The 22,977-nt window shown below is 38.9% G+C and overlaps 1 protein-coding gene across 1 annotated transcript in view; it reads left to right on the forward strand.

The window, feature by feature from the left end:
- Window positions 1-5,657: 5,657 nt before the first annotated feature.
- PDE3B (phosphodiesterase 3B) overlaps window positions 5,658-22,977 on the forward strand; it is an 86,552-nt gene continuing 69,232 nt past the window's right edge. Inside the window, exon 1 of the mRNA XM_032690154.1 lies at window positions 5,658-6,647. Coding sequence (XP_032546045.1) covers window positions 5,673-6,647 — 975 coding nt within the window. The 5' untranslated portion in view covers window positions 5,658-5,672. The remainder of the gene's footprint in view (window positions 6,648-22,977) is intronic.

Here is a 22,977-nt window from a genome sequence, read left to right on the forward strand (position 1 = left end):
AAAATTTTTTCCTGTCTACTTTTCCACTCGGGTGAATTCCTTCTGTGGTTAGAATGACAAAACACTTCCACATTAATGAGCTAATCAGCTTAATTGCATAATTTTGCTGTTTTTTTAATCTCATGTTGAATTTCCAGCAGAAATAGTTACTAAGTCACCAATTACAAGATTATGTTACATTTCTCCTTCTTTGTAGGGAGGGACTTAAATGTTTTGGTCTGAAGATTTGCTTACACAGACTGTCTTATTAGACCATCATTACTTTGAATGATAAAACAAAATTCATATCCAAACATCACAGAAGACAAGAAGGCTTAAGAATCCAGATTTCTTTTTTTATTTAGAAGGTAAGATATTTTATGTATTTCCACTATTATTCAGACATCTGCAGCCTGATACTTCAAGTCAAAGTTTTCATTTTTATTTAACTATGAACAGAACAATTAGTGACTATGTTTGTACTATTTTCTTCAAGGTCCAAGTTTTTCCAACACTTAACATAAGAAAGAATTAAGTATGATGAATTTCTGAATGCATTAAGGCCTATAAGAGCTTCATACACAAAACTGAATGGAATAATACAGCCAAACACAGCTGTTGAGATTATACTCAAGCATGTGCTGAAACAGGCCAGACACTGAAGAGGTATAACTCAGCACAATTTCTTTACTGGGTTATTTTATGCCTGCTGACAATATAATGTAATTTTAGCAATTTAACAGAATTTAAATGAATGTTTATTAACAAGGACCTGTCTTAATGATTTAGGGTCAATAAAATGGGTATCTGAAAGATCTGGAAACGAGAGAAGCTGACTAAATGATTCAGCTCATTTTTCTCTCCCCTCTCCTTCCCAATAAATGACTTGACTTGGACTAATCTTGGTCTTTTTTTTTCAGAATACATTTAAGCATCTAACGCTCATGCATTAAGTCAGACTTCCCTGAAAAACCAAACCATGGTTAGATTTAACCTAGTTAGATTTTAATCTTTAGCTCTATTAATAAGCAGAGTCCATAAAATGCCTCTATTTCAATTCAAGACAGAAATTTCAATTAGCAAGTTAAGGACTGAATTGCCATTGAAATATTAGTATGTATTCTGAAGTTTAATGCTATTTCACTGAAGGTGTAGCTTTTATGATAAAACATGATTCAGTATAAAATAAACTTTTTATAGAGATGCTACATGTGAAGAAGAAAGTCTCTTGTCTTCTGCTTTATTATTAACCATCAGTTTTGCTTATAATATAGGATGACAAATTGTACTTGAATAACTAGCTGTGAAAAAACCAAAATATGACATTTGATGAATTACTGCATTTTTATTTTCACCCCCTCCCCCAAACTATACCACTATTCTCCAAATAAGCTCATGTAAAAAAATAAGTATCATATATAATTACACAGTCTTCAAATATCTTAAAGCCAAAACTTTGACACTTATTTGTTGAACTTGATAGCCCATCATCTTTATTTTTATTAGGAAATAAACATCCAAACTCGGGGAAAAAATAGCCAAAGACATCCTAATTTATTTAAATGTGTAATTTCTGAACAACTTCTCAAACATTTTTAAAATTTACACATCATATATTACATAAAAATGTGTTTTAAAAAGTTATGCAAGTCCATTAAAATTTTCCATAAAGCCAATATGAAGCATTAGACCACTAATTTTACATGAAGGAATATGCGGATTATACGTGGCCTGACTACTGAAATCACATCCACATCATTAAATTCTGTTTATAAATCATTAAAAATCATTGACAATTTCACCTCTAAAGTAAGCCTGTGTATCATCAAAACACTTTTCAGCTGTCGAGGTCCACATCATTCATTATGTGCTTATCTGGAGATGTAGGTGTTAGTCCATTGCTGAAGAGTCCAATCTTGTTCAGACAAGGAGGCTGATCTCCTAGATTTAAAAAATACAATAGTAGAAGCACCTAGGTACAATACCAGAAGCCAGCAAGCTGCTGCTTCTCTCCATAAAAATAAAATTATGGGCAGCGGAAAACCTTTGTGTCTTTGTCGTTTCTAAATGGAATTAGTGTTTCATTAGCTTGATATGATATTTCTGCTACTCACTGATAGTTTGTCAAAGATCACTGCAGTGGTATCTTTCTGCACCAGAAATGGGAAATCTCATCTAACTGTGGCCTACCACAGCAGCTCCATCTTTCTAGTGCCATCACCCATGCTTTTTAAACTGACAAGCACTGCATCCGCTAGAAACACCTTATTATACAAGAAACAAGTTACTTTTCCTTACTCCTTTCCAGTTTTCTTTGCCACAGGCTGGCCTGTTTTTGATAAATTAAAGTAAAAGATGTAATTTGTAGCAACTTGGTCTTCACTGCCAAACAATGATCAAACTGTTGTGACTTAACATCGCTTTACGTGGAAGGCAACTGGATCTCTCTTTCCCAGCCTTAGACACGACAAATGGATTAACAACACCTCATTGCAAGTATACTGACATCGTGCATTGTGAATACACTGGCACAAGAAGCCACTTTCACCTGAGCATTTGTAATTCCCTTAGTAACTGCACCTTGGTATATCCTCCAGTCACTTGTTCCCGTTATGTCTGGTTGGCTACAAACCAACAGAGGTTTCTCTAGGCCTTCAGCCCTGCAGACATAAAACACCTCAGCAGTTGGTATCATAGCCTGCATTTAAAGGAGAGCACATTGCACACAGATAAGCACAGGATGATCCAAGTAGCTCCAGCTGCTGGCTGCAGCACGTGTTTCTACAGAGCAGCCACGGTGTTTGCCACAATACAAGCTTAGAAAGAGAAGGCCCAGCGCTGGTGTTTCTCCAAACATTCACTCAAGTTTGGTTAAGACCTTTGATTTCCCTAAGTGGACCACACTTGTATGGGTTTTCTGCAGGCATAATATTTCTCTTGTTTGTTGTTTGGTGTATACGTTTCTTCAGGGTGTTTTTGCACACACATACCACTGAAAAAAAGCAAATTAATTCATGATGCATGATCTGAAAACAAATAGTAAGTGGTGAAGTATGCTGTTTATACAAAGTTACTGAGGGTAGTAAAGCTAGAGCTGGCTAAAGGAATCTGCTTAAAGCCTCACAATCCTGAGTTCAAAGGCAGGTGAAATTTACTGCAGATAACTGTAATGTAAACACAGAAAAAATCCTGATCTTACCTATAAAATTATCTAGTGGATGTATATATTAACAATTAGAAAATAGAGCCTGGGATATACAGAGTTAATGTTGTGAAAACAGTGTTCAATGTTCAACAGAACAACTTCCAACCATGCTTAGTTTATCTGCTTTCTCACTTTCCTAGCAAAGCAAAACAAATGAGTGACAGGAATTACAAGCGAAGAACTGAATAATGACATGAAAATCATTATTTCGACTGTGCTTGTGTCTTGAATACTGGGTGTAACTCGTGATCTCCTCTTCTCCAAAAGCATATAGCAGTGCTCAAAAAAAAAAATAGTACTGACATGAAAAAAATCAAGTATATCAAAACTCTTCATCTTAGGAAATAAATATAAGACTGAGGAAAGATATAAAATAATGAATTTAAGAGAGAAAGTGACTAAAAAGGTACTGTTCATTGTTTCTATCAAAATGAGAAGAATATAAATTAAGATAGATAGGAATTGAGCAAGGATTTTTTTCTTGCACTGCTCTGCAGATGTTAAAAACCTATGTGGATTCAAAAGAAAAAACAGCAGGGAAATTTGTGGCATAAAAACCTACTGAGAACTGTTAAGAATAAGACACCACTTCTGATTCAGAAAGTGCTAAAGCCACAGATGGTTGCATTTGTGCTATAAGAGATCATATGACATCCTATCTCTGTAGTCTTCCTTAGGCACTTTCTAGTGCCCACTGCCACAGACAGATATCCCCGAATATATTTCAATGAAGACTACACCAGCTTATTATTTCTGGAATGTATTTATTTATAGCTAAATTCAAAGGAATTGAAAAATAAAGGATATGCATAATAGAAGATACATCTCAACCATGAAAGCATTTACATAAACACTTGATTGTGGTCCAGTCGAGATCATTAATACACGAATACAAGCAAATGTATGGATATAATCCCCAAAGGAACTTCACATTTTCCCCTTTTCAAAAACTTCTTAGTACCAGTAGAACGGTACAGAATCTGTGTTAATTGTACCAAGTCGGGACAAAACTGTATTCTTTTTTGGGAGTCTAGGAGTATTTCCAACAGAAGAAGGTGCACTGCAGTACTCGAATTCCATCAGTTTGATTTGCCTTTTGAAAAATAAATCATTACTTATTTCCATCTTATGTACACAAATTACTTCGTTTGCCACTGCATATTGCATTTTCCACCAGCAATCACACTCGACTTTCAGGCCCGTGTCCTGCAGCAGCACTTCCTGCCGCCCCACAGCTTCCCCACACCAGCTGCTACTCGGAGGCTGTCCAAAAGAAGCGAATCACAAGCATGACACCAAATCATTTCAAGAGTTCCTTGTTTCAATAAACAAGCAAAAACTGCAGTCACTGATCTACCTGAACTGATTTCTGAACCAATTTCAGTAAATCAGCACAATATTATGCGGAAACATGGCTCAAAAGACGTTTGTTTCAAGTAACAAGGTAAAGATGAACAGTTATAATAAATTTCCAAAGTGCTACATAGTTTTTCAGAAACAAACAGCATGAATGAGCAAAGGCGTTACTCAAAAATGCCATTAGTATTTGCCCTTACAGCAGTCTAAACACTTCCAAACAGTCTGTTCCAAAATGATTATTTTGATCCATTCCAAAGGGATTAGCTGTGCAAATAAACCTGGTCGCGCAACGCGGTCTAATCTGCAACATAACTAACAAAGACTGAAAAAAAAAAAAAAGAGTGCAGACAATTACTCTAATCCATACTTACTTCTCGGGTGCTTAAAAAAAAAAAAAAGGGGAAAAAGGGATTGTCCTCAGAGGGGAAACACTTCGATACTCTGCGTGTGCTTTACAGTCCGTACGAGCAACTTTTCCTCGGCATCTCAAAGCAAAAGGACAAGATAAAACACAAAGTCGCGCCAGCTCAGCGTTCCTGCCCCTTCATCGCTTCCCCAGCCGTCCCTTCCCGCTTCCAGGCGGGAGCGCCTGGCGAGGGCGATGCGCGGTGGCCGGGGCTGCTGGGGGCCGGCGGGATAGAGATCGATATATGTATATATATGTGTATATTTATATTTTAAAAAAGATCGCGGGAAGCGCGGTTCGCAGGGCCCCGGGAAGGGAGGGAAGGAAGGCGGGAGACAGAGAGGGAGGGAAGAAAGGGGGGCGGGCGGCGGGGGCTGTTCCCGCCCCACTCCCACCCCCGCGGGGGCTGCGCCGGCGGCCGCTGCCGCTGCTGAGCGCTGGGAGGCGGCAGCGAGTCCCCGCCGCCGGATCCGCTGGGGGAACGCGGACGGGCGAGCGAGACTTTTACCTTTTCTCTCTATTTTTTTTTTGTTTGTTTTTTTTCTCCCCCCCCGCCCCCCGTCCTCACCCACCATGCTGCGGACGCCGCTGCCCGCGGGGGACGAGCGGCGGCTCAGCCCGGCGCCCTCCTCCTGAGAAGGGATGCGGGAGGCGCGGCCGGGACACAGCTAGCGCGACCCGCGCCTCTCCCCCGACCTCCCCCCTCCCGCGTCCCCGACCACCATGAGGGAAGAGAGAGAAACTGCCGCGGCGGCCGCCTCCCCCCACGGCCCCGGCAGAGCCCCGCAGCCCTGCCCGCAGCCGGACGGCGGCGGGGCGGCCACCGCGGAGAGCCTGCGGAACGGATACGTGAAGAGCTGCGCGACCCCCCTGCGCCAGGACCCCCCGAAGAGCCTCCTCTCCCTGCTGCTCTTCCCCACCGCCTCCTCCTCCCGGGCTCGGCTCGCCCTGGGCGTCCTGGCCGCCGCTGTCCTCTCGCTCCTGGCCTTTCCCGGCCAGGGCAGCGTCCGGGAGCGGCAGGACGGGAGCGGCTGGCAGAGCCCGCGGCCGCTGCACGCCTTGCTGTGCCTGTCCCGCTGCCTCAGCCCCCTCTTCAGCATCGCCTGTGCCTTCTTCTTCCTCACCTGCTACCTGGCCGGCGGCCGGCGCGGGGAGCTCGGCGGCGGCACTCCCCGCTGGTGGCTGCTGGCGCTGCCCGTGTGCTGCTACTCGGGGGACTTCGTGGCGCTGCAGTGGCTGCTGCCCGAGGAGGGGCACGAAGAGGAGCCGCAGATGTTCCTAGGAAGGCTCCTGACAGTGCTGGGCTCGGTGACAGCGCTGACCCTGCTGCAGAGCTCTCTGAGGTTGCGCTGGAGCCTCCTCGTCTTGGTCTTCTCCAGCCTGGTGTGGCTGGTGCCGCTCTCCAGCTTCCCCTCGCTCCCCCCAGCCCTCAGACCGCTGCTGGCCGGCACGGCCGGGGTGGCAGGCTGCCTCCTGGCACTCTGTGGCGGGGAGCACGGCATCTTCTCGGCTCACGGCCGAGGAGCGCACCACCAGCATCATCGCCACCCACGGCTCCCCAGCGTGGAGGAAAAAGTGCCTGTGATCAGACCAAGGAGGAGATCTAGCTGCGTGTCCTTAGGGGAAACTTCGGCCAGCTACTACGGCAGCTGCAAAATGTTTAGGAGACCCTCGTTGCCTTGCATTTCCAGAGAGCAGGTAGGTTTTTCCGAAACTTGAGAGAGAAACTTTCCGAGGAATGAGCGCCACTCGCTTTTCCTAACCGCTGTGTACGTCTGTGCTGGATGTCTGCTTCCTGGCAAACTCCTGCTAGAGGAATGGAGGGAAACGTTAGTCCCTTAGCGGGTTTCTCCGCTCGGTTCTGTACAATCGATATACTCCTTTATTTCTGAGTGGGAGCTAAATCATAATAATGTATTTGCTATAGGACAGAAGGCTCGCTCGCTTTTTATGTGATCTTAAATATTAAACAGTAGTTCTTATTGATTAGAACAAAACCTCAAACCAAACATCTTCAGCTATCAGTTACCTTGTTATTGTGATTATTTCTTTTCCAAAGCCCCCCACCTCCTCCGCTTCTGGCAGATTTTACGAGAGAAAGAAACCACAGCTTTCTAGCTGCTTGGCACTTCTGGTCCTTCCCGCTTTCTACCGACAAAATGATTGCCAAGTGCTAAAGAAAGACCAGGTTTTGAGGGATATTATTTATCAAATGTTGGCGTTGTTTGAGCGACAGCTGTCCTTCTGCTTCTCGCTTGTTCCTCTGTCTCCCTCTCACCCTCTCTTCCTCGCTCCACCTAAGTTAACGTTAGTTTTGCGTTGAAGGGTTTTAAGAAACCTCTTTTTACAGAAGAGAGAGCTGTTCAGTAGGGTCTGGAGGGATGCCCGAAACGCTCAGTTTTCTTGAATGGAACTCTGTTGGTTTCTACCTCCCGGAAAACTTTTCAATGAGTCTTGTTTTTTGTAGCGTAAACCCCCGTGCGTGTGGGGGAGTTTGTTTTTATTTGGGCACTTGCACGTCAACTGCAGGAACATCGAGTTGTGTTGGAACTGGCCCGAGGCTGCTGAAAGTGGATTATCAGCCCGTTGTAGGAGGCAGAATAAGGGGAGTGTATTCAATAAACGTGCAGGCGAGCAGTTTCTGGGAAGTGACTGTTGCTGCAGAATCCCCTGTCTATTACTGCCGTGGCTGAAATTCATGGGTGCTAAATGAAATTTTCTAACTTTGCTTCGACATGTGTTCTGTAATGCACTTCTTACGATTGATTGTGAAGGAAATACGAGGTGAATCTGAAACGGTGGAGTAGTTTTCGACCATTTTTTCCCCCTGTGTTTGCACAGTAGAATTAATACAGCAGTATTAAAAGGTCAAAATGCAAGTATGCTATAAAAGGCTTCAGAAATAACTCATTCAGTAAGTTGTAGACTATCTAACGCATACAATGAAAGATACATTAAAATATTGTACTAGCAGTTAAGATATGTAGGGAATATTGTATAACAATTTACTTCTTCTGTTCCCTTCGAGACAGTAAATGCGCCCTTTTTCTGTTATGTTAGTCTGCAGTACAGAAATCTCAGAAAATGTGATTTCATTAACCTTTCCAGATGATAGAAGATATTTGTTCATATGCATGTTACTAAAAGCTTCCTTTGACGCTCAACTCCCTTCTTAAAGGCATGCGCATATTTCAAGTTAGGGCATTCATTATTCTTTAAGTAACATCATAAATGTCAACTGTAACTAAATACGTAGAATTTATTGGCGGTACTTAAATCATACATGTTCATAATAAAGTGTAACTGTTTGGTAGACTTCCAGAATTGGATATCTTTGTTATCACTAGATGTGAACAACAAAGAGATATGGAGGTCTTCATTTTCCTAATAGTCTATTATGCTTTACAGTAAATATTTGTACTTTGTTAAGAGCAGCTTAAATGGGATTCACAGATACTTGTTCTGTACTGTATTTTATATGCAATTTTACAGGGATAACACAGGTTAAATCTTCTGTTCTCCTATCTGACTTGGAGAGAGATCAGACATTGCAGAGATGATATAACATCAATTGTTTGAGCAGGAGGAGGGAGAATTAAGCCCATAATGTGTGACTTTATTTGAATAAACAGCACAAGGTTTTTATATTGCTTCCTTGAAACAGAAGGAATGTATGCACTCAGTGCTTTTCAGAGAGAATATATTGTGTGAGTTTTCTTTAAGGGCTGATTTCATGTTTTGCAAATCTTTATAAAATATTACAATGGTTCTTTGACAGTATTAATATTTTAAGAGGGAGTTTAACAAGCATTGTTAGGAAGATCAGTACAAGGAAAGCGCTGCAAGTCCATCATGACAGGAATACTTTGATGAATGAGTTGTTACTGTGATTCTATTAGATGTATTTTGTGTGATTGTGACAAAGCTCTTGTATGTAGAGGTTTATGTCAAATATAAATAGCAGGTCAGAAGGTGACCCCAAGGATCATCTGGTTCAACCTTTCTTGGCAAAAGCACTGTCTAGACAAGATGGCCCAGCACCCTGTCCAGCTAAATCTTAAAACTGGAGAATCCACCACTTCCCTGGGGAGATTAATCCAATGGCTGATTGTTCTTATTGTGAACAAATTTTCTCTTGTGTAGATTTTAATTATTCTTTGAGGAAAATAGGGAATATTAGTATTGACCTTAAATTTTCAGTTATGCGTTGATTTGAAATTATGTGGGCTCTCTGTCTAGTTAAATGCACCAGAAAATAATTATATTTAGTTGATTGGGGTTTTTCTCTTTAATAAATTATTTTCTAAGAGGTTTGTGTGCATTGAATGGGAGGCAGGATGGAATATGAACACGCAGGTATGTGGAACCAGTCCTGTGTGCACACAGAAATTGGGTATAGCTTTTGCTCTTTTCTGGGGCAGAAGTGGAAAGAGGCCCTGTAAGCATGATCCTGTAAAAGTTTGCTAATTTGAGCAGTCCTCATGACAAATATTTAGATTTAGTTGCTGCACTTCAACAGGTGCAGCAACTATAACACTGGAGGGTTGATAAAATTAATTTACCTTTATTCTTACCTTTTATATGAACATCCATATTAACTTTAGCCATCAAAGTCTGCAAATTCCTGCTGTGTGTAACTTCTCTGCAGTACATATGTCTGGCAGTGTAGTTTGAGGTGGGAGAAAAGAAACTTGAATAATTATATCTTTAAATTTTTGTGTACATATACTTAAATGCTATTATCAAATATATAAATACACATAGAAGGAAACAATATGAATCAAATTAAGTCTAAAAGTCAGGCAATTGAAATGTCTTTTCTGAACTCTGCTGCTTTAACACTTCTGCTCACAGAAATTCATGTGATTTTAGGAGTAAACAGGCTTTTATATTCTTACTTCAGTGTTCATCTTGGACCCAGGGAGGAATTGCAGTAAGACTGCAGGACTGATTGGTATTTCAAATTTTGTGTAGGTCATATTTTGATTGCATGTGTTAATGGGATGCTAATCTGTTAGCTGTACCTATTGCTACTGATATCAAAGGGTTTATCTTCATTGGCTGTTGCATATTTAGCACTTAATTTCATCATTTCTTTTTTGCCTAAAAGCCAAATTAGAACTGGGAATCTAAAAGGTACTTGTCAGTGTTGCAGATCTTGTAAATACTGTTCTGAAAAATATGGTAGTAAAACTTTTTTCCTGTAAATTGATGGTGAACTTGCACGAGAGAGCAAACAACTATGTGTAGGAAATCAAACACAGGAGCTTCTAAAATTCATGTTTTTCCTTCAGTAAAGAATAGGCCTTCCTAATTAAGTGCACATAAGTGTCCAAAACAGTCTGCAAACAGAGCTAATACATTTTCTGGTTACCTGATCAGGTTAAAACTCATAGGAAAGCTGTGATATTTCATGGACAAGGACTGCCTTCATGTTGGACTCTGATAACTGCAGGAAGAATTGTCTTGTGTTTAGGTTGTTGGATTGGCTGCTACTTCTCCCCAGTTTCTGTTCCAAGCTATCTCACACCTTTGATGTGTTACCTTAGGAAGATAAGGGTTTGATTTCAAGAGTCTAAAATATTTGTGTAACTTGAAATTAATGCAGTTCCTTATTTGCTTAGGAAATTTACATCTGCATCTCTTTCCTATTTTTGAAACAAATTATATTTTGTCCTTAAGTAGTCAGGGTATAAACTTCCTAGTGCAGAAGCTGTCAGTTAATGTGTATTTTAGAGTGTCTTCTAATTGTTAAATTCAGATCCTGTTTGCAGCCTTAAAACATGTCACCCTTTAGCTGTTAATTGCAGCCAATAACAAAAAATGTCATTCTTTTTGCTATGTATTTGACAAACTAGCTCTTTGATATTTCAAGTTTCCCCCCCAGATTACAATGGCTGTTATCACAGTTGTACCTGCATGTCAAGATGTGTTTCTGTTGTTAACAGAATCTTCATGTCTCTCAGGTTTGTCTTATGGGGAAAAATCAAGGTGGCAATGTGTGTTGAGCTGTGAATGTAATTAGTTTCAATGGGATGCAGCTGAGTGTGAGGAATGTGCAAAGGGAAGGATTACGTGGTGAAAGCAACAGACTTGGAAAACTTTCTGCAACTGTATTTTGGATGAGTAGGATTCTATTGTTTCTCTCTGACCTTGACTACATATTTTGTGCTGGATGAAATGTGAAATGAGAAGACTCTTGGTAAGAGTTGCATCCTTTTTTCTTTTTTTTTTTTTCCTTTTTTTTTTTTATATTGGTTATATAGTTTTATCCTTAAAGTATTATGCCACAAAGAAAGGATGATTTGATTATGGTTTGCCCATAGAGAGGTCAGAGTTTAAGATGGTATCCTGTGGTCAAGTGACCCCAAGGATTGTGCAGTGGCTCACAGAGAATGACAAAAAAAAAAGTATATTAGGGAAACTGAGTGCAGTTAAGAACTCTGTTAGCCAAGTTTACCTTGAGCTGGCTTTCAGATATCCAAGACTTGGTGGCAGTTCATATTCTGCACAACTAAAAGCAGGGAAGCATGCCTGTAAGTTGTCAGTATAGCAAAGGAGGTTGGCTGTTTCTTCAGGTGTGTTTTCCTGGAAAGAAAATGTAAATGGAGAAGGGAAGGAGATCGAAGACAACTGCTGTGCAAATGCTGGAGAAATTTGGTGGAGGAAAGAAACGGAAGAAACTTTGAGAGGTGGTTTTAAGAACTGCATGATTGACTGTGTTGAAGAAAACCAGCAGAATAATATTCAACTTGGACCAGGATGTTTTACATTTATGAAAGAAACTTGTATAGATGAGGAACAAAAGGTTCCCAGAAGAATCTAGAATGACAAAGCGAACAGGCTCCATGCTGAGGTTTGTAAACAGTATATTCTGTGAGGTTAAATGTGAAAGGGAAGAGAATTGCAAGGAGTTGGGTGTATCTTCCTGAGAAAAAGACTCATTTTCTGACACAATGTAAGTCTGAGCATGTATATGCCCGACAGTACTATCCTAATAGTTGAACTTGATCAACAGAACTGATTGAATTCTGAGGCCTTAGAAGTTCCAAATTGCAGCAAGTTTTATGAAAAAGGGGTGAGTGGGAAGTGAAGGGATCCTATGGAAAATGCCCCAACACAGAGCAAGTCTTCGATGTGAGCTGGACTCTAAGAATCCCCATGGTAGTCTCATGTCATGAGTGAATACCAGAATGGAGGTGGGGTGGGGATTCTGGTAAAGCCTGGGCCTTAGGTGACATTTGATAGGAAAGTTATACTTTTTAAAAAAGCCTTTTTCCTCCTGTTTTTCTTTTCCAATACGTAAAAATGAAAACTTCATGTAACTTTACCACCCTTCGAACAAATCACTGAACAAAGCCAGCTGCAACTGTCAGATGATACTGGTTGCTGAAGATGGGAAGGAGTAAATCTTTTACTTTTGTGCAAAGATAAGGATTACAGGTAGGGAAATTGGGAGATGGAGTCTGTTCTATTGTTGATGCAAAAACTTCTTGAGGAAAACAGTTGAGAAACTTCTGCCTGCCAATGAGGAGGGAGGGAAGACCACAGGAGGCTGCAGACAGAGAATATTTTGCTGGAATCTTACTGATTTTTCCAGGCTAAAACTATGTGGAGAGCAAACTGAAAGAATAGTTGAGGATGAGAATAAAGGGGAACGAAAGGAAATGTTGAATTTCAACATGTCCTTTATAATGGGTGAAAACAATGCTTAGAAAATGGAATGACCCAACAGATTAAATTTAAGTGGTGAAAAAAAAAAAGGGACTTTCCTGCAACTCAATAGCAGAAATGAAAATTTCAGGTTAAAGCTAGAGCTTGGGTTGGTCAGGGCAGACTGTGTAATGTATGACTGACTGTTAGTGAAGCATAAAAAGGCCCAATAACTTTAAGGATCCAGTGGCAGTAAAAGTGTACTAGAGCCTTCAAAACAGACAGGAGCCATGGATGTTAGTAAATTAGAGTTCATAGGGTTAGGAATAAACTGACAGGTGATGGCATTTGGGGAAGGGAAGTGTGAAAGAAATAGGTCAGAGAGATCTGTGCTTAAGGAAGGCCAGTTAAGTGAATGGCCTTGCTGGTGAGTGTGACAAACCAAACTGTTCTAAGAACTAGAGATACCACAACAACACGTGACTGCTGAAACAAAGTGACAGTTTCTGGAGCAGTTTTGTATTTGAAAATGGATCATACAGCTTTAGGAAAGGACATAATTCATATAAATACAGGCAGCTGGTGACCAGGATTAAGTTTTGATGTGTTGGGCCATCCTTAGTTCTTCATACATAGCTTTTATACGTAGTTCCTTTGAAACAAAGTGCAAATTTACTGGGAGAGAGACAGACTAGGGCACAGATACGCAAGTATATTTTTTGTTATCTGTTTGTTTGTTTGTTCAATATTTATGAAAAACAGTGCTGTTATACAGAACATTCATGACCAGCAGTGCTAACCTCACTCTGTCTGTACCTCTGATGGGTGGTGATACAGCAAGACTGTGTCACATCTGCCTGTTTATATTTGTTGTCAGTATGGTTTTATCAGCAAAGTTCATAATACAGAATAAATCTTTCTGAAAGTGTGTGGAAGTTACAGTTAGCAGAGGGAAGTTTCATCAGTTTTATTGGAATAATGGCTTAACTGTGTCTCCCTGCCTAGGCACTATGGGTTACGGTGTCTCTTTAACCTTCATTATTGGTCATGTTACATTTAACTTGTGTTTAATTAACCCCCTTTAAAGGATTGGAGCTAAACTAAAGGCTAAAAGGGACATTCTTACACTAGGCTAAATATCTGCATCTTTGGCTTGACTTTTTTTTCAATGTGACCTAAAATTAAAGGCCTGTATTTACATTTAGGGACTTTTTAATTTCCTTAGATTCAGTTGATATTACAGGTTAAATCATAATATATTTTCAGGGGTTTTAAATTTATTGCTTTTCCTTCTTAAATGTTGTTGCGTGACACCTGTTTGCCACTTCAGGAATATAATTTTATTCCTTCTGTCTGGTAGATTCTTTTAGAAAAATTCTAAATTTCTGGATACTCTAAGTTACTAATACAGGATAAGAAGTAGATGGTTTTTAAAGAACAAGTATCCGTGGGTTTTTCTAATACTTTCTGGCTCTCCAGAACAGTTTCTGTCCTTTCACAGAAATTACTGATACACCTACTGGTTTTCAGCATTTGATGACTGCTAAACAGTAATCCTCAGATACCTCCTTATCTTCTGTGTGAGGGCTGTGTGGTGGGCAAGGAGCCTCACACTGTGTGTGCTTTACAGGCAGGGATGGCCTCTTAGCTGGGCTTGCAATTTTGAAAGTGAACTGACTTTTGGTGAGCTTTTTCTGAGGCAGGGTTTGATCTCTGTATTCATAGAACATCGTTAGTAGTTAATAAAACCCTGTGTCATACATGTAGTTTAATGATGCTAACTTGAAAAAAAAAAAAGGAATTTTTTGAGAGAAGTCTTAAGAAGTGATTATTGTTTTGGTTAATGTTCACAGTAGCCTTCATTTCGTTTGATTTGCCACCTAGACAGTGTAGTGTGTAAATATACTCACAAACTCTTTGTCACCTACTCTTGCAATTCCATAGTATTCAATGCAGTCTCCTTCCCTTAGAATTATCCTCATTACGTAGCATGAAATTAAATTCCATTTAATTTAAACTGTGTTTTATGTAGATACAAGCATTTGTGTTCTCATGTGTGGGTAGTAGGGGAGGGAAATTTGTGTTCAAACCTGACGGCGTGATTAGCAGGCTGAAAAAGTTTAGATCCTGCTGTGCCTGTGAAACACCATCTGCTCTGGCACTGATTGCCCTGAGGGAATTGGCTCAGATTGGAAGAAGTAAGGGCACAGTTTTCCTCTTGGCCAGTTGGATCTGCAAGAAACAGACTTTATTTTGCTCAGGGAAAGATGAATGTTGATCCAAGTTATACTGTTTCCATTGAGATTGGCCATACAAAAGGGCACTGAAACACAGATGTGCCTACTATGTATTGCTGCTTATGGACTGGGGTAATGAAATCATTAATGATGACAGGGGCTTGATCCTTCCTAATATATTAATATAGGATAGAGCAGTATATTTCATATCTTAACTAAAAAAACACAAACAAGCTTGTCTTGTCCATCCTATATGTGTCCTCTTTCTGTCCTTGTTCAGCTAACTGCATTTTTAGGGCAGCATAATATCCTTTTGGGGACCACTGAAATATGCTTACCAAGCTGATTTCAAATGAATCTTGCAATGGGAGAATTTCCATATATTATGCATATGGATGTTTAGGCATCTTCCAGTTTTTTTGTTTAAATTGTAAAAAAGCTGTGGAACGTTACTTAGGATCTTTTCAATGATTAAAAAGCTGTAGTATGTCTCTCTGCAGTTAAAATGAGTTATTACCATGATGTAAATAACAGCTTCTTGCTGTTATGGTAAAGCACAGTTGAAAGTATTTTGATTAAAAATATCTGTTAAATTATTTTTATGTAGTTGTAGAAAGCATTAATTAGAATTTGTATCAGCATTTCTTACTACTTTTTATTCACCATAGCAGAATGTTTCCATGCTCTGGTAATATCGAAAGTCTCATTTTTCCTTCTATTTGCAGTCTCTGCTTGAACAAGTTTGATTTAGAAAGAAGAGTTTGGAACAGCTTTTGTGTTAATGACCAGACTGTTTTTGTCATTGCTTTTAATTAATTTATTTTTCGTAACTGGCAGCCTGTTCATTAGATGCCAAAGAATTTTAAAGAAGTTTGCAAGTGATAAGTTTGCAAGTGATCTTCTGTGATGTTGAGATTAAAATAAAAAACTGGGAGTAGATGAGCAGAGGCAGATGCTGGCTATTGCTTTTAAGTGTGACTTGTGTTTTTAAATCCTCTGAGACAATGACTGTCATATCTGAGACATCTGCAGAAAGGTCTTATGAAGAAAAGAGTATTTCAATGTATGTGTGAGGGATAAGAATTTTTTATGAAGACTAAAAATCACAAATAGTTAAAAGACCCATTATTAATATCATTAGGGATAAAATTTCCAGACGAATTGATTTGGAAACTGGTACTATACATGTAAATATGAAATTGATTCCTTGTTCAGGAAATTATCTTAAACCTTAGGAAATGTTTGGACTGTGTTTCAGGTAATAGAGATGCCATTTCAGGCATCTGCAAAAGATGGACGTATAAAGGTATATTTAGTCTTACGCCATTTTTCTTTTAAGAGACTATTTGCTGTTAAAATCTCATTGCTAAGGATTTGTAAGTCTTCTGTGCTTGCCTTAACACTTATTCTAGTAGGAAGCTCCCTAGAGTCAGCAGAGTACTTAAACCTTCAAGTGGAAAAGAACATGTGTTTTGCAGTGTTTAAGGGCTGAGATTATAGTCCTTACTTGTTTAAAAATTCACAGGGTTTAGTGTAATTTATAACTTTAGCTCTCTAGTAGCAAGTGTTAACAGTCTCAAATACATTGTTAGAGCTATGTTGCTTTCACCTGTCTGGTGATGGAGAGGGTTGGTGTGCCTTTAGAAGGCACATCTTTATTTTTAAGTATTTGGGCCCTGAAAGTACAAGAAAAATAATTTTTCGGGTGATTAATGTTCAATAGTAAATTGTTTATTTGCTTGTCCTTTTTGAACTGTCATTTTTCTTTATCTTTCTGTCCTTATCTTTTCTTATTTTTGAGGTAGTTTTAACACCAGTGTGTTCTTTCTCTTCCTATGTGTTGCAAGATCAGTACCGTAACTTGGTCCAAAATTACAAGTGTCTCTTTCAGCAGAGACATAAAAATGTTCTGACTCAAAATATTTTACTTTTTTGGAAACCTAGTAATCAAATTATTTTTTGAAAAAAATTGTAGAAGATGTGCTAACATATGATTTTAACAGAATTAAATATTTATTTGCATTTACAGAATTAAAATATTTCTAGACTATCTTACTTCAGTACATGAACTGTCCATTATTAAAAAAATCAGACATAACTAGACTGCATTTAAGAAGGCACATAGATTATTTTTTACATAGTCATGCAGACCTTATCCTTTACCTTGACAGTATAGGATACGGTAAAGTTATTTGTGTTTTTCATTTTGTTCTTTTAGTTCTGCAGGTTAGATACAAGGTGCTCATTCATCTGCTTCATTCTCTGTAAACATAATTGCAAGTCTATGTGTGAGATCTGAGCTCTTAGTATGTGGGTTTTTCTTTGCTGCCCAAAGAGAATCTGTATGTCTTCGGTAGTTTCAAAGCTGAAAACAATCAAATGTTTGTTTGTTTCCTGGATGGAGGGGACAAAGGTTTTCTAGGTTGGTTTGGGGTTCGTGTTTTGTGTTGGTTTCGGTTTTTTTTTTTCCTTTTTTTTTAGAAGACTAAACCTTTAGCCATCTTGTTTATGTTTTGCCTGGCTCTCTCCTGTCATAAGCAAGTGAGAAGGGAGAAATAGGAGTGGTATTGACTCCAGTGCTGTAGTTGTAGCAAGAGTAGCTGACTGACTAATGATAATAGCTGTGCCTCAAAAAGTAAATACTGAACAATTTGATCCCTTCATAATTGAGGGAAACAATTAGAGGAGTTGTATTTGTCGATGTACTTTCCTGCAATGTTTTAGGGATATAAGAAATCTTTGGTTGATCTTTGTAATACTGACGTTGAATTCAGTTGAGGTATTTCATTCTGATTACAGCTTGGGTTGTAACAGGGTCAGTAGAAGCAGAGCAATATTTTCTGTCCTGATGCCTTGAACTTTGTTTCCATCCGCAAGGCAAGCACATTTAACTGGACTTCTGCAGAACTTTATTTTCTTTTCAAGGGAATTTTGAACTTTATTTCTAATTTCTGAGTAATACTTTGGTTCAGCATGTCTGTTAGATTCCCAGCTGTGTCCCAGGTCTGCTTTTCTTCCCATTAGCTCTGATTCACTCTTTGACATGTTCTGCGGTGATACCCCAGCAGATTTCAGTAAGAGGGGTAAGCCAAGAAAAGCCAAAGTTAAAAAGAGCAGTGAGTTCCCCACACCTGTCTCAGCATGTGCATCGTTTGGGACGTTATCCAGCTTGGTGGACAGAGCTGTATTTTAATTCTTGTGTCCCAGAGTATAGCAGGAGACAGAGCTGGAGAAAACTATATTGTGATGGTAGATTCCATAGTCTGTGGATTGTTATAAGGCAGATAACAATTCTGAGTATTGCAAAAGTTCTGTATCATTAATATTTGGATAGATTTCCGACCCTTGTAGAGGCTCACCTTCTATGCAAAATGGTCTTGTTTTGTAACAGTTACTTAATTGGTTAAGTCCTTTGGTGCTTTTGTTCATACTTAGATATAAGCAGTTTTTAGCCCTTTGACAGATCTTGTATGTGGAGGTTCTTCTTCCACTGGGTTCTCAACCAGGCATTTAAAAACTCATTTTGTCAAAGTCGTCCTCAGCAACCATTTTATGTTTTTGTTTTGGAAAACTTGTCTGAAACGTGAATCCCATAACCTAAAACCATCATGTGGCTCATGGCTTTTCTCAGGACTTCCTAATCTATTGGTGAATAGAGTTAGGGTGGGAATCTTTCGTATCCCAGCTTAACCCTGTAGCAATAGTCTTGCTAGTCTGTGCTGGTTTGCTTCCCTCCCCTACAGGGATATTTGGGTTCCTCGACATGCCCTTTGTCATCCCAGGTTTTCTACCTATTCATCTCTGAAAATTCTTGATTTCTTTATGGAATTTCCATAACACATACCAGACTACTTCCTTTACTTTTTTTTTTTTCTTATCTGACTTTCCATTCAGTTGAGGAAAATGAGTCTATGGGTGAAGAAAGCATTTCTTGCTTCTTTTCTTCCGCCTTCTCACATATTATGTGGATGCTGCAACATCAGAACAAAGAGGAATGCAGGTGCATGGGAAGAAACTAAGAAGTGATGCAGAGAAAAACTATATTAATAGAGTAGAAAAGCCTGCTGATGGAAACATCTGTATTTTGAGAGCAATGTCTCTGAGATGCTAACAAATAGTTAATTGTTGACTAAGCCAGAGCATTGATTATATAGTGTAAACTTTTCAGTTTCTTATTTTCTACATAAGTATAGTTGCCAGTGCATGCTTGTATACTGTTCTTTGGAGTTTTATTTCAGGCTGTCTGTACCCCTGGGCTTTTTGGCCTAAAACTTGATATTTTATTTTTTTGGAATATGCTTAAATTACGATACTAGATTTGACCATGAAAACTTCTCAAGAAACTGGAGAAACCACAATGTATTTGAAAGAATGAGGCTCCCAGTTACTGGAAAAATCGGGAGGTCTTAGATTTCCTTGTAGAGCAGTTGTGGTGTGATGGGAACCTGGTCTCCTGAGCAAGTAAAGCTTTTGAGAAAGGAATACTGAAAAGTCCCTAACATTGCCTGCTCCAGGCACCCTCACGTTCTCTTTAGTGGTCAGGAAGCTGCTGTGACAGGTTGTTCTGGCTGGCTGTCATCTGTCTGCTTCAGAGTGCTCGAGGGGGATTTCCCATTTCAAAGTGCACTGGGTAGATCACTCTGTGAAAGTGGGTGACTTTTTCAGCAGTGAATTTCATGCGCATTTTGTCCCGGTGAAGCTTTGCCCAGAACTTTTTACCAAAAAAATATAAAAAAAATTACTTTTATCTTGCCTTCTTGCTTTCTTTGTGACCCACAAGTATTCCAAGAGCACAGAAAAGCAGTTATGGTTTTTGCAGCGGATAAGCACCGATGTCAGCACATAAAAGCTCTGTGCTGAAAATAGTTTGTTTCATGTTTATTCATGTCGCGAAATGACCAAATTCAAATTCACATTTGAAAATAAACTGTAAAATAATCTATCTATTGTGTGTGTGCAATATATGGTCAGATAGGTCAGCATTTGTTTTTATTAAAATTTTTTTCTCTAAAATCTGCAATTTCCCTGCAAGATAGCTCTGATGAGAGCCATGATCTCTACAAGGGTTTTTTTAGATCAAAATGTGATTTTTGTATTCCTTAGTGTATACAATAACTGTTTTGTGATACATTTTGAAAACACTTATCTTACTTATATATACTTCTACATGAGTATACATTTGTTTGAATTCAATGTGAAGTAGTTTAAGAGTTACTCTTGATGTTTTTATCTAATTTACTTTTAGTATAGTTTAAATCAGGAAAATTTTGTGTTTATAAATTTGAGATCTGAGTTAAATATAACTTATAGTTTTATGTAAAATCTGTAGGTGACTAATTTTTTAAATTTAATTTGTAGCAGAAACTTTCAGTAGTGCAAATGAAAATTAAAAGATACATTACATATTTTTTTTTTTAATTTCATTTTAAATTATTTTCTTTCTCGTGCTTTCCTTCTCAATTAAAAATAGGAAAAGCAGCGCACACAGGTGTGTGAAAATGAAAATGCCAGCACAAAGCTTCGCTGTAAAAGTCAGTTTGAGATGAGCCGGGTTGACTGTAAAGATGTTACTCAAGGGTTAAGCTCAGTGTGTTTCTCTGGCTGCTGAGTGAAACAGGATGCAGTGACTACATTGTCAGACTGCTGGTGTGAGTGCAAACAGATGAGGAAATGCTGGATCAGGCACTTCAGCAACTTGGGCTGTTACCTAGGAAACCGCTTGCGTCATACTTGCCAGCAATTAGCTTACAGTTCTTTTATTTTTGATAGTGTTGCAAGCTGAACTCGCCTGTTACAAAGGAAAGGACTGGCTTAGTCTCAAACCCTTTGGTTGTGACTGCGGCTACGGCGCTTGTGAGGATTTGTGAAGTGAATAAATTGAAAAATTACTTAAACTTTCCAAGGCTACTTCTCTCAAGAACACTGTAGCTGGGGTTGATTCTCAAAGATGCATAATCAAATTTTGGTGATCTGTACGAAAATGATCTTCCCCAGTTGCCAAAATTAAGTACACATAAGTTTGACCAGCGGTTTGGATATCACCACCTTTTCCAGCAAATAACCTGAAGTGGTTTTTGGTGCCACGTATTAAAACACAGTTTTCAGAATTAATGTTACCCGAGGCTTAAGATCTAAAGAAAGGGACTCTAAATTCTGTATTGGTCTAATATTTTTTTTTTCTGTTGTGATTAAAATTCAGTAACTTCTAATAGTTACCTAGTGGCTACCTAGCCACTCATGTAAACCAGTTAGTGTTGAAAGCAGTGTGTGTTTTATCTCAGAAAATCATCATATCTTCTGCATTTCACTTCGAAACTGTAAACAACTTTACAGTAACTGCTTTAATATTGATGTATGTTCTTAATATGGGTATTACCTTATGGTTAGCTATGGCTGGAGTTTTTTGGGGGAAAAGCACATGGTGACCAACAGCCTAAACCAAAAGTGTTTGTGTTTTTATTTTTCTATTTTTTTTTTAATAGGCAAACACATGAATAAACTTCGTTTTTAACAAACTAGAATTATAGTATACAGTTGCAGGCCAGACTTGTTAAAATGTCAGGGTTAATTCAGAATAGATGTATTCCTGTGTTTGTGCAAAGCTTAAAACCTCAATATATTTTAAATGTTTGAATAGTAGGATTTTCAAATTATTTTGGAAGAATACCTCCATAAAACCCACTGCATTTTTTTCTGTGTTAAAAGAATTAAGGAAAAAAAAAAGGCAGCAACCGAATCAACAAACCTTCCCACCCCATTGAAAGAAAACCACTCCAAACAAAGAACACCACTGAAAACAAAAAAAGCCCAACCACCACCACCCAACCTCAAACCCAAATTTCCCCTCCCCCCAGCCCCAAACCCTTGAATATAAGGCTTAGAAAGAGTGGGTATCTTAATTTCTGCACGTTTTTGATAAATTAGGTTGGCTGCAAGAGTCTGGCAGCCCATATTTTTAGGGTGTTTTTTTGGACTGTATGCCAGCATCATTTACGGTTAGTTGATCACCGGAGCTGCATTCCAAACAGTGCTCACTGTCTACATGGCCCGGGATCTTTGTACAGGTTTCTCTTCAACTGTATTTTACATAAGTAAAAAGAAATAAAGATGAAAATTGTGTGAAGGTGGCTAAAGCACTGGAATGCCATTTATAATGGAGGAGTAACCGGTTTTGCTGATAGTTGAGAGTAGTTTGACTGACCTGTCCAGCCTCACTCAGACATTGCACGTGGCCTCTGCTTAGTTTGTGCTGTGTTTGGTGCCTGCTCGTATCAGCTCAACTCCAAGTTATGAAGTTCTGCTCTTGGAATCAGTGAGTGTTAGGACTTAAATCCGTATGACCAATAGACAGCTAATGTAGATATTAGCAAAGAAAGATCTGGAGATCACAATTTTGTCCTTAATCTTCTTTAGCCCTTCAGTTCTGGACTGTAAAATGGAGGCTAAGGTGTCGTCAGGTCACTGGTGGGTTCCACGAGTGTATGTCCAGTAATTTTGCCATTTATTTAGGGAAATTCCTTCAGGTTGTGCAATGTGTTAGACATATCAAATATTTTGGTTTATCCTTGTTTAGTATTTTAGCCCTGTAAGCCTTGTTAGTTTCCTTCAATGAAGGAAAGGGGAATTACATGATCACGTACTACATTTTTTTCCTATGTAAATTTTAATATTGTTTAATTACCTGAATTTAGTCTTTATTCTGGCACTTTTTAACTGTTTTCAAAGTGTTTTTATGAGCTGACAACGTTCAGTTGTTGTTTTCTGAATTCTCAGACTGTTTGATGTACATGCATGTTTCAAAAGATAAGTCTAATAACAGATGGGACTGGATACTACTTGGCTATTCCATCTTTCAGGCATTACAGTAAGGGACTGCAGGTTTTTTTCCAGGAGAGTTGGTGAAATTTTGTCCAGTTCCTGTGGAAACATTTGCTTTATATTTGTTTTAATCTTATGGCTTCATAAGTCAACTTCTCCAATATTGTTTATTCTGTATCTTTTAGAATCAGTCACATAGGTGGGTGCTATGAAAGAGAACATGGATTAAGGTGTCTTCCATGTTTTTCTGATTTGATTTTTAGTGTGGAAAGCAAACCAGTAAAATGTTTTTGCAACTCTTACACTATGAAGTCTTTTGT

This window comes from Chiroxiphia lanceolata, chromosome 6, assembly GCF_009829145.1.
Source record: "Chiroxiphia lanceolata isolate bChiLan1 chromosome 6, bChiLan1.pri, whole genome shotgun sequence".
Taxonomy (NCBI): Eukaryota; Metazoa; Chordata; class Aves; order Passeriformes; family Pipridae; genus Chiroxiphia; species Chiroxiphia lanceolata.